Raw genomic sequence first — 22,065 nt, forward strand, 5'->3', positions numbered from 1 at the left:
CAGAATGATTTCTGAAGGATCATGTGACACTAAAGACTGGCGTAATGATGCTGAAAATTCAGCTTTGAAATCACAATAAATTACATTTTAAAAATATTTTTTTATATATTTTTATTATATAAAAATATATATTTTTTTAGTTATTTTAAATAGCCTAGTAAAATTCTTTCAAAATTTTACTGTTTTGCTGAACTTTGGATCAAATAAATGCAGGCTTGGTTTCATACAGCGATAGCTGGACGCTTGAGGAATTTCCTCATACGACTTTCTGCGTGAGAACGCCCTCCGGCTACGAGTATGCATGAAACATACACTGCACATAGTGTTTAGCGCTCCCTGATGTTCATCTCGCTTTATTCTGAATCCGAATAAAACATCAGATCATGCACAGGCTATCCTGTCTCTTTGAATTTAAATCTATATTTATTCACACCGGCTCTTGAAAACCTCTACCCGAACACACTTGCCCGAAAAAGTGCGGGGGACGAATTTACGTGATATTAAAAGTGAGGGGGACACGTCCCCCGCGTAATCTACGCCCCTGATTTGAATACATATTAAAATGTAATTTATTCCTGTGACGCAAAGCTGAATTTTCAGCATCATTACTGCAGTCTTCAGTGTCACATGATCCTTCAGAAATCATTATAATATACTGATTTGCTGCTCAAGAAACATTTCTTATTATTATCAATGTTGAAAACAGTGGTGCTGCTTCATATTTTGGTAGAAACCATCATACATTTGTTTTTCCAGAATCCTTTTAAGAAGTTCTTTTAAGTTCAAAAGAACAGCATTTAAAATTGGAATCTTTTGTAACATTATAAATGTCTTTACTGTCACTTTTGATCAATTCAATGCATTCTTGGTGAATAAAAGTATGAATTTCTTAATTTAAAAAAATAACACACTCAGTTTGGGATATGGTTAATTAAAACATTTTTGCACAGTTTTAGCATATTTTATGTTTGAAGCACAGAATCAGATGGGCTCATGTGGTAGAAACAGTAAAGCTCTGTTTGTGTGTGTTAAGTGTCCAGTCATTCATAGCACTGTCTCACTGCAAACACACTCCCCCTTTCTCTCTCTCGTCCTCCCTCTCTCTGCTTTACAAACACTCATTCCCTGCTGGGAGGGTGGTTGGGATCTGTTTGATGTGTCTTTTGAGAGTTTCAGGGGATTGTTTTGTGTTTGTGTGTGCCGGCGAGGCCCCTTCCTCTGAGCCCCACTTACCTCCATGAACCCATTCACTTCCTGGCCCTGCTCTCCGATTGGTCGTTTGGTGAAGACGGCATTCACCTTCCTCTACGCCCTCGTCATTTGTGTCTCAGATGGTCCACTTTCACTTGCATGTCCAATTGCTCTCGGGCCTTCCTGGAGAGACGCCTCCTCTCGAGTGTGCACTACATAGGGAGCCTCTCATAAATCCCTGTGTGCCGTTTAGTGTGGGTTGAGTAATTGCCCTATTGTTTCTTCCTCCGTATTGGAGGTCATTCATGTGTTCCTGATTCTCTGGGCCAGGCTACAGGAATCATTTTCCCGTTTCCGTGATCATTAGGGTCAGGTGATGCTAGAAAAGCTCTTGTAAAACCTTGACTTAATACCTCACTCCAGCTGACCTCATGATATATATTGTTGCATGTTTTTCATTTTCTAGTCTAAATGAAAACATTTGTAACTGTATTTTAAAGTGAACATTATTATCCAGCAGGAAATCTTTAGTGAGACTTGATTTTATCCATCAGTATTTGTTGTGAAAAGTGGGCTGTAATATATCAACTTTGGTTATGTCAGCATAAAGTGACTTTTTGTTTTCAAAACATTTTTGTATTTCAGCATTGAAGTATCACATATTTGTATATATTTTTTATAATTATATAAGATATATTTTAGATATATTTGAAGTATTATATTAATATTACATTTGACATGTTATTATTAATATGATTATATTCAAATGTTTATTTTTATATTTCAAAAGTATTTATAATAAAATATATTTATATTAATTGTGATACATAAGTGTAAATATTTCATAAATATTTCAAAAACCAGTGAAAAAAGTGTAATTATATTAAATTGATAATATTATTTTCTTTGATTATGTCAGCAGAAAATAACTTTTGTTTTCCTTTTGATTATAATTAATTCAGTTGTTTTTAATTTGTTCATATATTTAATTATACTATTTTTTTTTTAAACATTTACAATTAAGTGTATTTATATTAAATTGATAATATTTTTTTATTATGTCAGCAGAAAATAACTTTTGTTTTCCTTTTGTTTATAATTAATTCAGTTGTTTTTAATTTGTTCATATATTTATTTATATCATATATTTTTTAAACATTTAGAATTAAGTGTATTTATATTAAATTTAGCATATTTTTTATGTCAGCAGAAAATAACTTGTTTTCTTTTTGTTTATTATTTATTAAGTTATTTTTAATTTGTTTATATATTTATTTATATTATATTTAAAAAAACATTTAGAATACATATATTGATATTAAGTCGATAATATTATTTTCCTTTGATTATGTCAGCAGAAAATAACTTGTTTTCCTTTTGGTTGTTTTTTTAGGTTTTTTTTCACTATACGTATTAATTTCATTTTATTGTTTTATAAATATAGTTATGTAATTTAAATATATTTATACACAATTGAAATATTATTAATAGTACAAATATACATTTTACAACGTATTATATTTTAATGTTTGTTATTATATTTCAAAAACATTTATAATTAAGTGTATTTATATTTATTTAATTATTAATATTAACGTTTATTAATTTTAATAACTTTTTGATTAAAGATAACCTTTTTTCTTAAGAATAATGTGCACTTATCAATCATGCACAATAAAACATTAAGAAAGTAAATGGGGTCAGCACTAATTTCATGTTGACTTTGATGATTTATTATTGAGTGACATTATTAAGTGTTAATGTTATTGTTGTTCCCTTTGAAGCAGTTAACAGCATTTAAAGTCAAGTTGCATATAAAGAGTACTTGGTCTCCTTTTCAGGCTTATAGTCTCTCTCACACTCGAGTCCCCTGATGTCCCCCAAGCAACCCTGATATTCACTGCAAATATGTGTGTACCAGTGTGTGTGTGTGTGTGTGTGTGTGTGTGTGTGTTTCCTGAATGTGGTTTTCTCCCCCTGCAGAGAGAATCTTCCCTCCATCACATCACTCTTCCCTGGCCTCCTCGTCCCTCCCTCGCTTTTGACACGCTAAAGCTGCACATTTTATTTTTCTTCCTCCTGCCGAGAGGAAGTGTCTTTTCATGGCTTCTCGGCTTTCTCCCATAAACCCCTCCACACAGTGCCCTGTGTTTGGATTGGGTCTCCATTTCAAACAAAAGTCTGAGGCGGGATTACCAGCCCCTCTCTTCCTCTCTTTCACACTTCTCCTTTCAAGTGGCAGTGTCCGGGGGATTTGAGAAGCCTGTTGCTGCTTCTGAAATCTTCCTCCTTCCTTTTCAAGGACAGGTGACCGTAAACTGACTGAGAGAACGTTTAAAAGCTTCATAAAGCGCTGTCAATAGGAACTATTCGGATCAGTTGTGTATAGATGCTTAAATGCATGCAAAATCTTCCCCGAGTGTACTGATATCTTATAAATCTCATCTCAAATTAATAGAAACAGTTTAGCAATTTTCATTAATCTGAGCCTCACGTACCAAAGCAGTTATTTTATTTTATTTTGAATTTGGAAGATAAAATAAAGCTAAAAAAACAAAGGAGTACCTCATTAATTTAATTTTATTTAATTTCAAATGTGGACAGATGTCATAAAGCTCTAAAAACAACATAAAAGTACCTTATTTTTTATTTTACTTTATTTTATTTTGAATGTTGACAAATATTGTGTATTAAAATCAAAAATAAGGTACTGTTTGTTTGTTTGTTTTTATTTTACATTCAAAGTGAATGTGGACAGATGTCATAGAGCTCCTAAAAATAACTTTATTTTATTTTAGCATTTTATTTTTTTATTTTAGCATTTATTTTATTTTGTTATTTTATTGTATTATGAATATGGACAGATATCATAAAGCTCCAAAAACAACAAAAGAGAACCTTATTTTATTTTATTATTTTATTTTATTGTGCAAAGTAAAAAAAAAAAAAAAAAAAAAAAAGGGCTTTTTTTTTTTTTTTTGGGAAAAAAAAAAAAAAAAAGGGCTTTTTTTTTTTTTTTTGGGAAAAAAAAAAAAAAAAAGCCCTTTTTTTTTTTTTTTTGGAGACATATACCATAATGCTCCAAAATTACAAAAAAGTATTTTGGTCTTTTTTTATTATTTTTTTTCTTTTTTCTTTTCTTTTCTTCTTTGTGTTTTGTTTTGTTTTTTGTGTTTTGTTTTGTTTTGAAGCTTTGTGTGAGGACAATACCAAAATGTTTTGACACTTCTCATGCTAGATTTCATGTCAGTCAAACATCATTGGTTCTTGACTTTTTTAATTGATCGTCATTGATGTCAAACCTGGCTCTGTTCATCTTAATGCAGATTTTATCTGTACCTCACGGAAATCAATCATGTCTACAAAGGACTTTGAATAGTGCACAAATCGTATGGCCCACTTTTATGGTTCCTTCATGATCATTTAGGGAGTTTGACAGGAAAACAGCAGCGTAATCATTCATCAAAACATCTCCTTTTGTTTTCTACTTAAGAAAAGAAAGTCACACAAACTACATTTTCACTGCATTAAATGTCACTGTAAATTAATCTGTCCTTCAACTTGTAAAAAGTGATTCTCCCTCGTTAAACTAGTGTAAACTCACCCTCCTCCACTTTAAACCGCTCTCCTCCTGGAGTTTAAGAGTCGCCCACCCTCTTAAACCCCTGCGATGGCATGGTGGGTTTCCTGTAAAGAATTCAGATGAAGAGAGAACAACAGGGTGGGTCTCCTCAGAAGAAAAACAAGCTTTGAAAGATTGACTGCTGAAGCAGGAGGGGAGGGAGGCTAATTATACACACACACACACACACACACACACACACACACACACACTCAGTCTCTCTCTGAAGAACGATTCACTGTGCCCAGAGTCCATTCAATTGCTCTCTGCCTTGTTCACAAAGACCTGTCAGGATTTTGAGGGAAACAGCATTAAAGATGTGGCTTACTTAATTAAGCTCATGCCATCATTGCCAAAGTGACTTAAACAACACTTGCTCGTACACACGCGATTGTCTTCGGCGGAATGTAATGGTGGCACGGGATAACAGATTATCAGTTTGGAGATGCCACAACATTTGTTCTGCTTCATAAAGCCGGTGTTGTTCAGCATAAGAGTGCACTTCTGAAACGCAGAGATGTAGCCGCTGACTGGAGTCATTTCATTAGACGTTAAGTGGTTCCTTTTAGTGTTTTAGGTCAAGTTTGTTTGGATGCTTTTCTTATACATTTTTTAAAGCCATATTGTACCTCCCGTAAGACTCTGATTACAGACCGTTGAAATGATTTGCAGATTTAGATTTGTGCGTTTTTTGATGGAAATGTGAGTGGAGCTTGTTGACATGATGATGGGGTGTCAAACATAAGCTTTTCCTCCTCTGTCCTTCAGATTTCTTTTGCTTTTTGGGATGGAATGCTAGTGAGTGTGGTTGAGACGTATGAGTCAATCCCCAATAAGAGGAAGTGTGTTGTTTGAGGATAATAAAGGGGCGTGGCTTCATTTACACTCCCATCATACCGCCAATCACTGCTGCTGTAAGTTTCGATACATTTAAATGTAAGTTTTAGTCTTTGGCTTTACATAAATAAAATACTCGCAGCACTTGTTTTGCTGCGTTTTGTGTTGATTCTTATGCGGAACTGCCATAAAACATTGTCTTTGCAGCATTAAGGTAGATATAGATTATTCAATTATGAAAGAAAAAAAAACATCAGTATGTAAATTAGCAATGACTAACATTGTGGCACTAATTTTAATGTTAAATTTCTTGAAATGTCTATAGTTTACAGAAACCTGACGTGAATAGCAGCTGAGACTGAAATTATTAGAAGTTGCAGAGTAATTAAAATTCTTTGTAAGATTTTGTGTAATAATGTGATGATATATTTATATTTTAGATATTATATGAATTAAATGCATTAAATTATATATAAAATGCAAATAGAAAAACAAAAACAAAGTATTTCAGATATATATAAACTATTTATATTTCATTTTCAGCTTTTATAAAAAAGTTATTTGGAGCAATTGTATACTTTTATGTAATATTTTATGTAATAATGTGATAATATATTAGATATTATGTCACTTAGATATGTCATTTGTTATTTGTATATTGTTATTGTTATTCTTATATTATATAAACATTACATTGCATTAAAATTGTATGTATATATATATTTTTTTGTTTTTGTTTTATGCATTTAATGGAAATATAAATTTTATTGAATTTCTAGCATCTAGCATATATTTATTATATTATAATAATTTGTAAGATTTTATGCAATTATGTAAGTTCACATATACTGTATGTGCTTTTAATGCAAATATAAAAATATAAATTGTATTTGGCTAAATATTACATGTTTGTTTATATTATTAAATTGATATTAAAATATTAAATACTTAATTATGAAATTAGTAACAATTGTTCTTTTTTTCTTTTACTCAATTAATTACTAATTAGTCACTCAACTTTGTAATGATGAAAATTTAAATGTACTCTCTAAAAAATGCTGGGTTAAAAAGGGACAAACCCAGCTATTGGGTTGTTTTGACCCAGGAATATTAGTACGGTGATGATGACTATACAGTATGTAGACTTACAAGTGTATATTTCATTAAGAATAATTCAATGCTAGCCACTCCATTCTCATCTACACTTTTTTTTAGCTGTCATTATTTCTGTCATTTCTCTCTATCATGTTGTTGGTTTGTTGTCATCAACATTAGCACTGTGGTTGTGGTTCTGGTTCCGTGTCGTCCCGGGGGAATCTCTCCAGACTCTCTTTACCTCCATCAGCTCTCTCTCACTCAGTCTCTTCTGTGTGTCACTCAACAACAGCTCCTTTCTGCTCCTCTTATCACCCGCCGCGCGGGGTCAGCGGGTCAGACCGCCACCGAGCATGCTCAGATCCGCTCGTATCGATTTTAATTTAGCACCGTGCCCCTCGCCATCGCCGTGAATGCCAGCAGAAGAGAGGAGAGGGGGCGGCCGGGTGATAGAGAGGGATAGATAGAAGTCTGGTGTGCGATGAAGAGTTGGACTCCATTCTCTGGTCCGAGTGTGTCTCTTTCAGCCCTTTTCTTTGGGTCTTCGATCTGGCGGGCTGCTGGCGGCCCCCTAGAGGGTTGAGGGGCCAGTGTTGAGAGGGCCTCCTTTGTGGGGATTCACCGGGCAGGACTGACAACACTGACAGCGGTGATAAAAAACGCAGCTTCCCCCCAACGCACACACTCCTGTATTGTCCACGATAGACATGCTGTTCACAATGTGTAACCTTTCGATAGCCAGACAGACTTTAACCCTCTAGATTCTGATGGAAACCGGTCTAAGGGAAGTTAAGGCTGAGCTTGTGTGATTTGTACGTTTAACCTGCTTCCCTTGTGACCTCTGTCATAATCAGAACTGAATTACTCTGGACTTCCTCGAAGTCAAAGATACGATTATGTCGGAAATTCAGACTCTGCTGGGACTGTCGTGTATTCATAAGTCACAAAGTTTATCTAATGTATCAAAGTCACATTTAACCAGTGATGGTCAAAGTAGGAGAAAGACTGATATTAGGGCTGGGCGAATTTATACACTATAATATTATAGGCATTAAATACACTGCATTATTTAAAGCATTATTATTATAAAGAATTTAATGCAAATAAAATATAAATAATATATAGCTTAAAATTGTCAGCCTTATACACACATACCATTGAATATTGTTAAATATCCTATAAATGTTTAATTTTATACATTTACTCTATTTATTTGCAATCAGTTTATCCAAACTGATTGCACTGTATTTTATGTATAATATTTTTTATTCTTAACTGTATTAAGTCATTTTAAATTAATTTTTAAATCATTTTTAAAATGTTTAAATGCCTTGTTTTTATTGTTGTGATTATTTTTTAGGATTATTTTAATTCCTTTTATATGTAAAGCACTTTGAATTACCATTGTGTATGAAATGTGCTATATAAATAAACTTGCCTTGCCTTGCCTTTGTGGAAAATTATTTGTAACGTGAATTTCTATTGTTTTGTTCATTGAACAAATGAACTAAACAATAGAAAAATATATATGTGATGAATATAATATATAATATAAAATTAACATTTACACACACACATATATATATATATATATATACACTAATTTTAAAGGCATTAACATTTTAAAGCATTATTATTATAAAGCATTTAATGCAAATATAAATAATATATCTAGCTTAAAATTGTCAGCCATATACACATGTATCATTGAAAATGGTTAAATATCCTATACATTTGTTATTTTATACATTTATTCTATTCATTTATTTATAAATTGTGGACAACATGCCTTAATTATGTGTAACATGATATTTATCGTTTAGTTCATAAAAAAATTTTTTTTAAAAATTGGTAAAATTTCTGAAAGTAGAAAAATATATATGCAATTAATATAAAATAATATACTAAATATAAATATGATAGATAGATAGACAGACAGACATAGCTATAGATAGATTACTTAATTATTTAAATTTATATAACAAAACCTAGTACTAAGCAGCAATATTTACCTACATACAGTTTTGCTAAAATATTCTGAAGTGTGGATTTTATAAATTGATTTAGTTGATTCAGAGTTTTGATTTGATTCACTACACTGGAGTGGTGTTCGCTATCAGGATGACCACTGATAAACAAAGCCGTGTGTTTATCCTCAACAAGAATAAAAAGCTGAGCTCTGTTTGTGTCCTGATTCTCAGGGAAGAGAAGGAGCGCTGGATCCGGGCAAAGTACGAGCAGAAGCTGTTCCTGGTGGGGCTTCCTCAGTCAGACGTGCCGCTGGGACAGCAGCTCCTACGGGCCGTGGTGGAGGACGACCTGCGGCTGGTGGTTCTCCTGCTGGCCCACGGCACCAAAGAAGAGGTCAACGAGACGTACGGGGACGGAGACGGACGTACCGCCCTGCACCTGTCCTGCGCCATGGCTAACGTGGTCCTCACGCAGCTGCTCATCTGGGTAAGAACTCGCTTTTTGGAAGCGCCTTTCGTTCACAAGTGTTCGTCCATCATTCATTTCCTCCTCTGTTTCAGTACGGTGTGGACGTGAAGAGTCGCGACGCCCGTGCTCAGACGCCCCTGTCCTACGCCCAGCGAGCAGGAAGTCAGGAGTGCGTCGACATCCTCATCCAACACGGCTGCCCCGGCGACGGCGGCGGAGTGTCGACGCCCACAGCCACCCGACACAATCCCAACATCAACAACAACGCTCAGTGCGAGCTGAACCGTAGTGTTAGCATCATGTGATCGTGGCTCGCAGTGTCTCTAGTGTCTCTTCTCAAAGATGTTGATGTTCCCATAGATGCTGCTCTCGTTAAATGGCATCATTTCCCTCAGCAGTACAGTACGTCTTTATTAGGAAACTGTGCGTAGTGCCACATGTGTCACGTAAAGCCATTTCCCTCATGACGACTTCCTGTGACCAATGTTAGCGTGCAGCGAGAATTAGCAGTGTTAACATTATCAATGCGTGTTGTTTTTAAGCTGAAGAAAATGACGGTTTTAAGGATCCTTTCTTGTGTGTGTATAGAACAAAAAATGAAATGATGGGCAACAGGTTCTAAACAAAATAAGTTTTGTTTTTTAGGTGCATCAGTTTAAAAATAATCGGACAATAGTAATGGATCCTCCGCTTTGCGCCCACGCGTTTTTGTCCATCAGAACATTAAATTATGTTGTTATTTACTGTCCCTCATGTCATTACAAACTTTCTTTCTTCTGCTGAATACACACACACACACACACACACACACACACACACACACAAAAAGATATTTAGAATAATGTTGGTAACCAAAGAGTTTTGGTTCCCATTGACTTCCATTGAATTTTTTGTGGATATAATGGAAGTCAGAGGGAAGCGAAACTGTTTGATTACCAACATTCTTCAAAATACATTCTTTTATGTTCCACAGAACAAAGAAAGTCATATAGGTTTAGAATGACATGAGGTGGAGTAAATAATGATAGAAATTTCATTTTTGTGTGAACTATCCCATTAAATCAGTGATTTTGGTGAAACCTGTAAAGAACATGTCTGCGTACTTCACCCTAAAATCAAAAGAACAAATATTTACTACTTTAATTTTGAGGTTTAATTGAGTGTAAAATATTGTTATTTTTTAATCACTACAAAATACTTTATTACAATAATAAGAATAATATTGACAGAAATAAACAGTAAAATATGAATTTAAAAATATCCAGATGCATTTCAATAATGAAAATTGTGGTGGAAAAAATGTGGGGGGGAAATTCGCAATGCAAAAAATCTCAATGGTCCTTCATTTTTTAATGCTAAATATATTTTCTCGTTTTTTTTTATTTTTGGGTGACCTGGACATGTTTTTGTGAGTTTCACACAAAGATCTAAATGCTTCATTAAATTCAACTTAATCATGTGATTATTTTTTTTTTTTTTCAGATTAATGCTAAAAATCAAACATTTAAGTGCATTTTTCACTCCAACTTCACACTTTTAATAGTTAAATACCACCATTGTGCCCTTGAACGAAGCTCAAAAACACTAAGGCTGCTGGGTAACGCATTACCATTTGTAGCATCAGTGCAATATATCAAAACCCAAATCATCACTCTCATTGCTATTTTACATTTAGCCTCTCCGTGATTGTCTTGGAAAGGCCTGATTACCTGACGAATACTGTGTTATTACGGATGCCTTGTGCGAATCATTTCTGGACCGCTCTGAAGTGGTCTTCTAACTGTTTGACACTGTCCTGCCTAATGACAGATCCATTCAGTAGCAGCGGACGGTACCGACACACTAGATTACGAAATAAGACTCTCGCCGTCAACTCCTTTGTTACGAGTCTAATGACCTCCACACTTGTGACGGTGTGGCTGTTTTTGTATCCATTAGAATCCAGACGTGTGTTTCTAACTGAATGGGACGGATGGGATGGTGATGTGGATAATGTACAGATGTGTGTATAAAATAGCTTTTCCTGCTCCCTCTTGCAGCTAGCTGTGTGTCGAGTGGGCAATTTCTGGATGAGATGGCCATTATGTACCCATCTGAAACCTATCAGCCTTAACCCTCGTTTGCTAGTGTGTACGCCATCAACTTTTACTTGAAATATGAAATCATGATTAGAACTTAATATTTGGCACATGTGAGTTAAAGGGAAAGCGAGAGGAAGATGTCCTTACCTGACAGTATTTTAAGTTTACATGTTTTTTAGGTGTTTTACCTTCTAGCAGGTACGTTTTCTTTCTTATTCGAGTCAGATTTGTACATGCAACCCTCATCTAACTAAGCTTTAGGAGAATTGCCATTGATTTTAAATGCAACGGCTTTTAACATCTTTTTAAACCCATTTTAATTCTGGAGGCTCATTCCCAATGACATGCATGGAAAGTTACCCTCTTGATCTTCATAAAGTGAACGTATCATTTTTTTTTTAAATATACATTAAGTTTGGGCTCCTGTGTATTACATGAGGTTGCTAAGATGAGCTTTTAGGAATATGGGAGTTGAAAATGATATTAAACACTCGCCTGTCATCCCTGCGACTGCCGGCTTATTGAATGCTGGGATGCACCCATAAAGCTCCTCAGTAGCCATATAGCAGAGAGAAGCACCGTTTAGTTTTAAAGTTTTTTTGGTACCTGGTTTTGGGTCTCAATGTGTCAGCATTGTCTGGCCGGCCGTTAAGGTACTTTGTGTATTATATGTACATTTGACATATTTATAAAAGCAAGATGTAAATAATTCCTTTTGTTGTTGCTTTTATTGAGCTGTTTGATAACTTTGTTGTTTCTTTTAATTTGCCATTGTTTTTTAATTGCGCCTTCTGAATGTGATGGAGTGCTTTCATGAGAGTTAGCTGTTGTGTGATTGGATGCTTGGCTGGCTATTGACATAATAAACACTCCAATAAAATGATTTATACCATGAATGCTGAGAAAGTTTGTCATTCATTCCTTGATCATATGAAAATGTGTGCTTAAGACTGTCAAAATGTCTTCAAGCTTGATTGTGTGTTTTCTCAACTCAACACATGATCATGGAAAATCAGAATATATCATTTTATAAAAATATTTTCATGAAAAGTTGATGGAAACTTTTAGCTTTTAGTTCATATAGGTCATCGATATCTAGTGTAGTCCTAAAAGCTGACTAATTAGCTTTTAAATAGTATGTTTTGTATATATTGTGTTCGTATTTTGTCCGATCACAAGAAGTACACTAGCATTCCTTATAGGAAACCAGATCAAAATATTAATAGCATCATCTTTTACTTGTATGGAGCTCTGCAGTGATGATGTAGTTTTGTAGGCCAACCCAGGTTACCTTAAAAAAAAAAAACATTTTCCAATAAAATGTTATGATTCTTACACATCTTGTTCATCATGACACTTTTCACAAATGAAACCAACTTGTATGAATTTTGAAGCCTAAATGCAATTGCCAAATACAAATCTAAAGTTAGGCTTAACATCACAACTAAATTTCTTTAAAATTAAAAAAAAAAAGTTGGAGTTAGAATAGTTTGCAAAAGCTTGTCAAAAAATCCTGATGGATTCCAATAAGAAAATAGTTCTAATTAGAATTTCTATCATAGTTTGAAACCATACCAATGAGATTCATATTGGACTTGAGATTCCTGTGAGATTTTTTTATTTTTTTTTTTATTTTATGTATATTGTCTTGGTAAACAAGCTGCTGCAAAGAAAATGAACAGAATAAGAACAAACCCCTTTGTAACAGAAAGTCCTACAGGAATCTTAATGGTTCCAAAATATGATAGAAATGAATTAGAATCCTGTACACTTTTCTTATTGGAATCCTTTAGTATTTTTTAACAAGTAAAAATTGGCTAGTGAGTTAGATGAGTTTACCTTTTTGCTGCCTTGACCATTTAGCCACTTATTACATATGTAATATCATAGACTAAAAGCCTGTGTTAACTACAGACCTTATTTCAGGCCTTAGTTCAGTGCCACCTGCATGGTTGTGACGTAAACAAAATTAAGCCATCTGGTATTTTTCCTGGAAGATTTTAAATGCGCATTTGTGCTTAAAACTCGTTTTGGTTACATATTAGCATATAGATGCTCCGCTCAAAGCTTCCAGACATGGACTAAAAGCCTGAAAAAGTCCATTCTGCTTTCATATGCTGTTTAATTGTCATTTGATGTTTTCTTTCCTCGCATTCTCTCAATCTTGCGTTTATCCCTTGTTCTTTCTCTCCCGTCCTTGTTTGGATTCTCCGCGTCTCTCTCTCTCTCTCTCGCTCGCTCTTCTCAGTGCGTTAATTTGCCTGAGAATGCATTAGCTGTAATGAGAGCTGAAGGCCGAGGGAATCCTCCAGGGGTCCATTAATCATGGCCCCTCAGACAGCCAACCTTGATTACAAGTGGCAAGAAATTCATTAGAGCCGCGCCTCTGACAACTTTTATCTCCGCCACTAGCTCTGACTCATTAGGCAGCCAAATTAAGGCTATGATGGCACTGATGAAATTCATCGCTTGTTTATCCTGTGTGATTTGATGCATCTGCCCATACATCAGCGGCGTGGGCGTCCACCAGACACTCCCCAGGATTCAGGCCTCGCGCTTCCCGTCCCTCCTCTTCCAAGACTCGGCCGCTTCCGCCGAGGAACGGGAATAGCCGGTACCTCGCGCTTCCTAACGATCCGTTAATGAAACAAATGCTTGGATATCAATTAAACAATTAATCTGATTGTCATAATGAGAGTGTTCCGCTCTTGACAAGCTGTGCTGGTACTCCCATCACCGCATCCTCGGAATAGCACCTTGTGGAATATCTCTGTAGGCTATTTGGTTTGCGATTCTTTTTTTTTTTTTTTTTTGTGGCAGTGCTATAATAATTAAAGCTAGTATAATTGGCATAATGAGAATGAGTCTCTAAATGAGGGGATATGTAAATGCAACAGCTCATAGGCATTTACCACTAGCGGTTACTGGAGGCTGAGGCAATTAACTCACACACTACACACTCGTGTCAGAGCGGCATGCTGACAATACAAGTCAAGAAAGTTCAGAGATTCCTCATTAGTTTATGAGATTGTTTTCTGCGCGCGTAATTTATGGGATTGTTTTGGGGAATTGTGTTTCGCTCTTTAAGTGAGCTCATTTCATCAAATAAAAACAGTTCGATCAAAATGTGAAGACATGAGCTCTGCAACAGGTTTTTCAGAAGGTCAGGGTGCAGTTTTATGGAGGGTGTGGATTCACGGCTCAGTGTCGCTTTCGTTCTGCCTATTAGCACTTATGAGAGAAAACAGTTGCTGGTGTGTCATACATCATGGTACGTTACACTTGGCATCCTGTTGCTGTTTCTAAGCAGCTTCCAGTTATATGGCCACTGGTCGTGCCTAATTCCTGTATAGCTCAAACAGCAGAGCATATGCCAGAATCATGAGATAAATGCGTGTAACTAATGCATAAATGTGATCCTGTCATGTACACACAGCAGCAGAATATGGTTGTTGTCAGTCCTGTTTCTTTCTACATGACACTCCAGAGAACTGCATAAAGAATGGCGATTTACTAGATGATAATGTCTCTGGTTACTAATAATACTTTGGTCAGAGGAGGCAAGAATTGTTGCACCCCTGATGAGAGGACAACCTGCTGCCATGGTTACCACTGTGTCAATCATCAACCAGTTTGCAGGTGTGACTCCTGTATTCCGTTCACACACAGAACAGTGATTTAGATTTAAATGCTGTTATCATTCTTAAAACTTTCCAGTGTGTATGTGGCCTATGACTAGATTTCTGCTTAGAAAACCAGCCTAAACTCATTTGCTGGTCTTAGCTAGTCTCCCCTGATGGTTTGAAATGGTTTTAATGTTTTTGTTTTTGCTGCCGGTGAGGCTGTGGGACCAGCTTAAACTGGGTAAAAGTAGTTCATGTTAATATCAAAGACATTCTGTTCCAGCATTTTTTGTCTCCATTTGCATATTTACATTAGTAAAAGGCAGCTTAATTATTGCAATATGTGCTGCTATAAGACCACAAACATTTGCATTATCACCTGCATTATCACTATTTCTAGCCCAGGTTTCTGGTTATTTCATGCATCACACATCATATATCTTGTTATTTCATGTCATCATAAGTAATTAACATTTGAATAAATAAAAATAACATTTAATGAAACTTCTGATAAAGATTTATGTTAATTATTTATTTAATTAAACACTACTTTCTATAAATGTAACACTTAGTTTAACTACATTTAATATATGCATTTAAGAAACGTTAAAACAGTGGAACGGAACTTTTGTGAATTAAATTGAAATATATCAAATGTACTATGAATGTGAGTTATCATTCATGCTGTTTAGTTTTCATATTATACTCCTGTACATATATTTTACATGACATTTCTGTAGCTCAAACTAGCAACGCCAAGATCATGGGTTTGATTCCCAGGAAACACATGAGTTGATAAAATGTTTATCTTGAATCAGTGTAAGTTGCTTTGGATAAACACATCTGCTAAATGCATAAATGTAAATAGTTTACCTTCATGCAAAGCTGTGTTTCAGCATCACTGTATATGTTGATGTAGTCTGTGAACAGACTGTAGTGACTGAATGAGACTCAACCCTGGAACGGAGAGAGAGAGAGAGAGAGAGAGAGAGAGAGAGAGAGAGACCCAGCGTGGTCTTTTGCTCTCTCCTGTAATGATTGATGTTGAAGTTCATTACAGTGTGTTGGATATGACCAGTGTAATAGAGCTCCATCACTCTCATCTGAGACAGCACGGCCTCCCAAAGAGAGACAAATGAGTCCCGTGCTCATTAACAAAAAACCTCTCTCTCTCTCTCTCACACACACACACACACACACACACACACACACACACACACACTGTCTCTTTCTCTCTCTCTCTTTAGATGACCTGCACTGGTCATCATAGACTCTAATGATTGCTGTCTGCTGTTTGGGTCAATGCCAGTCTTTCTCAATTATTGTTTGTAAAAGTGTGCTTTCATATTCATTGTCTCTTTCAAATTCCTCTCTAATTATACAAGTAGGCCATACTTTTCAGGTAATAAGAGAACGGTGAGATTTTTAAGTCACAGTTATGGAACAAATAAGCTAAGTACAGACATGCACATTAAATGCATTGAATACATTTTTGAAAAATATATTGGAGCATGAAGGTTGTCATGCAAACTGTGAATCTTTCTTATGTATTTTCCTCATGTGGCTATATGGTCTCATTTAACATGATAAATAATGTTTTTAACCGAATCAAATGCATTTTGTGTCAAGGCTAAATGGTTAATGTTTCATGTCAAAGTCATAAAAATTGAACATCTGCAGAAGTTTATGTTGAATGAAAATATAGACTGCAGATAATGCATGTTTGGTCTTTTTTTTTTTTTTAAGGAGGCCAAAAGAAATGATTCAGACCAATAATGCTCATTTAAAGAGAAGAGATGTGGAAGGCTCAAGCTTCACAATGCTTCCACTTTCTGTGAAATAAAATAAAATAAATCTATGTTCAGTTTTAACAGAAGGATAACTATTTTACCCCATGGTCTCTTGATGCTGATGACAGATGTGCTCTATTACCTGCTCAAAATGCATCAAATAATGTAAATCTGCTGGATGTAAAGAAGAGCTAAGACACCTTTAAAGGATCCACAACTATTTCAGCCAGAAGAAAAGAAAATAGAGATCTAAGTTGTGACCTGTGCATTAAAACAATAAATGCCCTAGAAAGAGATATAGCAAAATTAACATTTCCTGATATTTTTTCTAATGTCTTGATATTTAAAGGTTCAACAGTGGACAGTATATATATATATTAGCATCATTCTTATAAATATATCAATTGTATATAATAATTAAATTGTGTATGCTTATTATGTCCTTATATGTTTACTAAACTATGGTCATTTTATTATTAATTATTAATTGGACTTTGTATTTACTACACTTATTTTAAGGATGAGTAAATAAATAAATAAACAAATAAAAGTGATCAAATAGTTGCCAATAAATAATTGCCAGTAGTCACTTTAGGATAATGTTTGGTATAAAATATCTATCAATGAGTCAATGACATGATCAGTAATTAATTAATTCGTTTGCAAAGAAGACAAAAACTAAAACAGTATTTAAGAAGAACCAACATGCATGCAATGAATACATTTCTTCTCTGAACAGTTTTATGCAACCATATTGCACATTTATTGTGACGTCGATGGGAATATATCACTCTGTCATTGTGTTCTTGAGCTTATTTATTTCCATCACCGTTTTTTTTCACAAAGAACTTGGGGGAGATTCCGCCTCTAAGGGACAGAAATGCTTTAAGAGCACATGCAAAAATGGTCGAAACAACGAGAACGGCCAGTTAAAATCATACGGGAAAATTAGACAAATGGCAACATGCAAAAACCCACTAGACAGCAACTTATAAATACTTATTTAAAAAAAAAAAATGTATCTTTACAGTCTCGTATAGTGCACATTTGTGTCGCATGGACACATTTAATATTTACAAATGTACAAAGTAATAAATTAAAAATAAAGACATTTTAGGGGAGAGAAGGAAAAGAACAAACCTGAACGTAATGTCGATATTGAACAGATATAAAAGTCGGTAACACCTTATAATAACTTTCAAAAAATATAAAATGCTTAACAGGTCATGTGTTAGCCTACGTTCAAATAGCATAGACTTTGATTCATATTGGCTATTCAGAATTGAATGTAGGCTAGCCTATGACCCGTTAAGCATTGAATAGGCCTCATGTTTTTAATTGATGAAAGTCGACAAAGTGTTACCTAAAAGTCACTGAATATCCTTCTAGATGCTGGAATGGTCTCCTTTTAGGTGTCCTTCATGCATCTGTAGCGTGTGACCCCTGACCTGTGGGAACGTGAGTCATGTAAATGTTCGTTTGAGGAGTTCAGGGTCATTTTCATTGAGGAGTTCATGGCCTGCTGCCCGGTTCGATCTGTTGATGTTGGCTCCGCACCGCGAACCTGTTGACGTGCACGGGAATGGGCACCACGATTTTGGGGTTCCTGATGGGCTCCCCGGATCTGTTGTTGACGTTGCCGGCTTTGATCCGTTTCCATTTGGCCCTGCGGTTCTGGAACCAGATTTTGACCTGGACCTCGCTGAGTTTGAGTGCGTGCGCGATCTGAGAGCGCTCGGTGAGGGACAGATACTTCTTACAGTGAAACTCCTTCTCGAGTTCCAGCAGCTGTTCGCTAGTGAAAGCAGTCCGCCTCCTCCGGCTCTTTCCCGCCGAGCCGCCCGGCGGTAACGCGTCCTGTGAGCCGCCTTTGAGTTTGCTTTTCTGGGACGCTGAAGCGCAGGTGTTCCCGTCGGAGAAGCTTTCGTTCTCGCTGTCGGCTGAACTGTCCTCCCTGTCACTGCACGCGGCCTCCGCTGATTTCAGGTCCAGTTTCTCATCATCTGAACTGTAGAGTTTGGTTTCGCCTGAAGAGAATGAAAATGAAGACATTAATCATTACAAATATTCCACACAGATTTGGGCAGTTCAAAAGACAAATGTAGGATTTATGTTAAACATTTCGACCCTCTAAAATGGAAGTTTAACTAATAGCAACATTATAATTGGCGACGAACTGCAGTGAAAAGTCCTTTTTGACAACCTCGAATTAATTGGGCTATATATAAAAAAATCGAATTGATATAGACTAGACTAGGAATCAATCGTCAAATTCTCTAACAAGATAAAAAAAAATGTTAAAGTGCGCTAGAACATTAATTATTTATCGTTTGCTTTCTGCTTGATTCTATAGGCCTAGACATTATTTCATAAATATCCTAAAACATAGACTAATAAAATCCAACAGGAGCGTAACTGAAGCGTTTTTATTCTATTAGTCTACATATTCAATTCTAAAACTGACTTTTACATTTATAACTGTAAAGTACATTTAAAGTGTCAACCTGCAAGTTCATTGCACATTTTCGATGGCAAATGTTTTTTTTGTTTTTTTTTTTAAAGGTGTTTAAACTCGAAAGCTCTAGTAGAAATGACAGTATTGTAGCAGGTCCGATGGGGAAAATATATTTTTTATAATTTATAATAGTTATGAAATAATAAAACACTGTGCTGAAACTACAGAATAATTGCCTTTGTTTATATCGTTTGCTTTGTGATTCAGTCTGCTCTATTTTCAACTTTAAAATATCGAATTCTGCTGAAATTATTTAGAAATATCACCAAATATTATTCTTAAAACCCAAATCGTTTTTTTTTAGCATTGTTTCGAAACTCTCCAGTGGCAGGAGTGTAGGCCTGTGCCACCTGAATGCAAATCAAATGACAATGGAAGTTTTCAAGATCAGATGTGTTCATTTGTCTTTCGATAATTCTATGAACTCCATAAGAACAATGACAGATGATAAAATGCATTGTTATTCCAGCACACAAAACGACTATTTATTTCTTTATTTTTTTTTTACTATTCTTAACTTTCAAGTTTCATGACATTTCTTACTGAATGTAGGCTACAACAATCTTAAAGTTCATGCATAAAGTTTTTATGGAGTTCCACATAGTTAGAAAAATGTTGTTGAATGAATTTTTGCGGCACATTATGTTCACCAAAAGCGCATCATTCTTATCAAGAAACATTTTTATAAAATGTTCGTTTTACATTTACATTAAAAGTTAGCATATTGGTTTATGGGTTTATATCTAACTCAACAGTAGCAGTTTCCTACAGAACTAGAGAATAAAAGTTTGTTGTGGAACTTTCGGCATCAGCCTGTAAGGTAAAACCCTTTGGGTTCTAAACAGAACTTGTATTTTGAATAATTAAAGGCCGTTCGAACTTTTTGCGCTCGTAATCAAACCACCTGTCAAAGTGAGAGTTCCTGTCCGGTGCTCACCTGCAACCGCCTGAAAAGTTTCCGTGAAATTGAGGAGTTCAGAGCCCTTGAGTTCGTCATGCGGGCTCTCCTGCCGGTTCATCCCCGTCCCGTCCGCGCCTAACCGTGGTCCCGGCATCTCCTGCGGGGCATAGAAACTATCTGGAGGGTCCGAGAAACTGGGCAGGGTGGTGGTGAGCGCCACCATGGAGGGCATCCCCTGCCCCAACCCCGCGCAAAAAGTGTTCGTCAAGCGCCCCGCGAACGATGCCAGCGGTGCCAAGGGAGGGATGCCCGACGGTAATGACGAATGAGACAGGGCTTGTGGAATCATAAACGGTCGGTACGGCATAAACATCGGGTAGCCCGTGTAGAGCAGGTGGCCCGGCCGGGGCTGTGGAGTGCCAATCAAAGAATCAATGGAAAACGCCGTGCCTGCACCGCTCGGTCTCTGCATGGTGAACTGAGCGCGGTCTGGTCGTATAAATCCCGTGCAGTGGCCTTCTGAGACAAATCACCCAAATGTGGTCCACGGTTATCCTGATGGTGCTGTAGGGTCCTCGCCGTACAACTGACTGAGACCTGATGCGTTTTTTGTCTGGAGCTCTCAGTGTCTCAGCTACTGTTTGTCACATACTGAGACATAAACACACACACGCACAGCCCTCTCTCTCTCTCACTCTCGCTCTCTCTCTCTCTCTCTTTCTCTCGGTTATCATCAATACAAGAGGATAGAAGGGGGAGTTGCCCTGGAGACTCATCCATCTTCCTCAAATTACGCTTCATTTCCTTATTCAGTCCCTGACTTTTTAGGCCGCCTAGAGAGAGGGGGTAGTTTCCCAGTGGGTCAAGTCCCCTCCTCTGGAAAGCGAATGTGAGGGGACTGCGCTGACCACACCAACCCAATCAACTATTATTAATTTTGATTGATGATAAGTAATTACTTTGTATTCAAGGGAAGATATATAACAACGGTTCTTTTGTTGATTCTTTCAGAGGCCGATGGCATCGGAGTCGTGAGGGCGGAGAGGCAGATGTTTCGGCCCTCTTGTGAGAGAGAGTCTTCTCTATTCTGTTTGGAGAAAGAGTGAATCTGACCGACAATTATCCCCAAGAGAGAGATTTCACTGATGAAATGACTTTTGAATGTAGAGATCTGTGTGAACTCTTACTGATAAAATTGGGGGGATTACAAAATATGGCTATAAATATCTACATCTGTTTATATATGGGTTTTCTAGATGATAAAAATAAGAAATATTTAAATTTAGTTGAAGAAACATCAAGATCTTAGAAAAGCAATTTTTATATAGGCTAGCTAGGCTATTAGTTTCACCCTTTTTTCAAAAAAAAAAAAAAGTGTTTATACAACTTTCTACATTTTTGTCAAAATGTCATTTTTTTTTACATATCATGAATTTTTAGTCACGAATATGGTGCGAATTTTGGGAGGGCCTGACCCTCCTAATTACACTTTGAACCTCCCTAAAGTCAGTCAAAACAGACGGTGGTTGGGGGGGAGGTTAAAATGTGAAATGTAAAATAGCCTATACATCTGTGTGGAAATGTGAATTGTATACATTTCAAACGCGTTTTTAAATAACCTTTCAGTAACCACAGAAGTTCAGTAAGTTCGCTAAATGTATACGCCGCCTACACTCGCGAAAAGAATCGCGATCGCGTTCGCCTGAGGGGGTAACCATAGCAACAGCAGGCAGCGCGAGCGCTTTCCGTTACGACCCAGGCCGAACTTCCACAAAACAAGTAGGCAACTATCATTTTGTATCACTTTGTTCAATATTTTGGCTATATATTGAAAGTATATTACAAAAAAAGTTTTGTTTAGATGGCTTACGTCACGTTAGGGCGGCGAAAAGACCGATTAAATCCGTGAGACGTTGTCAACAGATTACATCCAGTAAATTACTGACTGAAAGTCACTGAATAATTCGCGCA

General features: G+C 36.1%; 2 protein-coding genes across 2 annotated transcripts in view; one reads left to right on the forward strand and one right to left on the reverse strand.

Annotated features, from left to right (window-relative positions):
• LOC107690985 (arf-GAP with GTPase, ANK repeat and PH domain-containing protein 3-like) overlaps positions 1–9,989 on the forward strand; it is a gene marked incomplete at its 5' end in the record, with an annotated part of 61,795 nt that extends 51,806 nt beyond the window's left edge. Inside the window, 2 exons of the mRNA XM_016489432.1 lie at positions 8,947–9,202; positions 9,277–9,989. Of these exons, the coding sequence (XP_016344918.1) occupies positions 8,947–9,202; positions 9,277–9,489 (469 nt within the window). The remainder of the gene's footprint in view (positions 1–8,946; positions 9,203–9,276) is intronic.
• A 7,547-nt stretch (positions 9,990–17,536) lies between these two features.
• Positions 17,537–20,661, reverse strand: LOC107690990 (homeobox protein GBX-1-like). The gene is made up of 2 exons (XM_016489437.1): positions 20,131–20,661; positions 17,537–18,705 (listed from the first exon to the last, which is right to left on the reverse strand). Exons 1-2 carry the CDS (start codon positions 20,564–20,566, stop codon positions 18,191–18,193), a joined length of 951 nt encoding a protein of 316 aa, XP_016344923.1. The 5' UTR covers positions 20,567–20,661; the 3' UTR covers positions 17,537–18,190.
• Between the last annotated feature and the right edge of the window lie 1,404 nt (positions 20,662–22,065).

This window comes from Sinocyclocheilus anshuiensis, unplaced genomic scaffold (genome assembly GCF_001515605.1).
Source record: "Sinocyclocheilus anshuiensis isolate Anshui unplaced genomic scaffold, SAMN03320099.WGS_v1.1 scaffold102, whole genome shotgun sequence".
Taxonomy (NCBI): domain Eukaryota; kingdom Metazoa; phylum Chordata; class Actinopteri; order Cypriniformes; family Cyprinidae; genus Sinocyclocheilus; species Sinocyclocheilus anshuiensis.

Excerpts from the sequence above, each read along its gene's own strand:
- LOC107690990 (XM_016489437.1), bottom strand. The coding sequence starts at position 20,566 with ATGCAGAGACCGAGCGGTGCAGGCACGGCGTTTTCCATTGATTCTTTG. Across the intron at positions 18,706-20,130 it reads AACTTTTCAGGCGGTTGCAG|GCGAAACCAAACTCTACAGT; the intron begins GTGAGCACCGGA and ends CATTCTCTTCAG.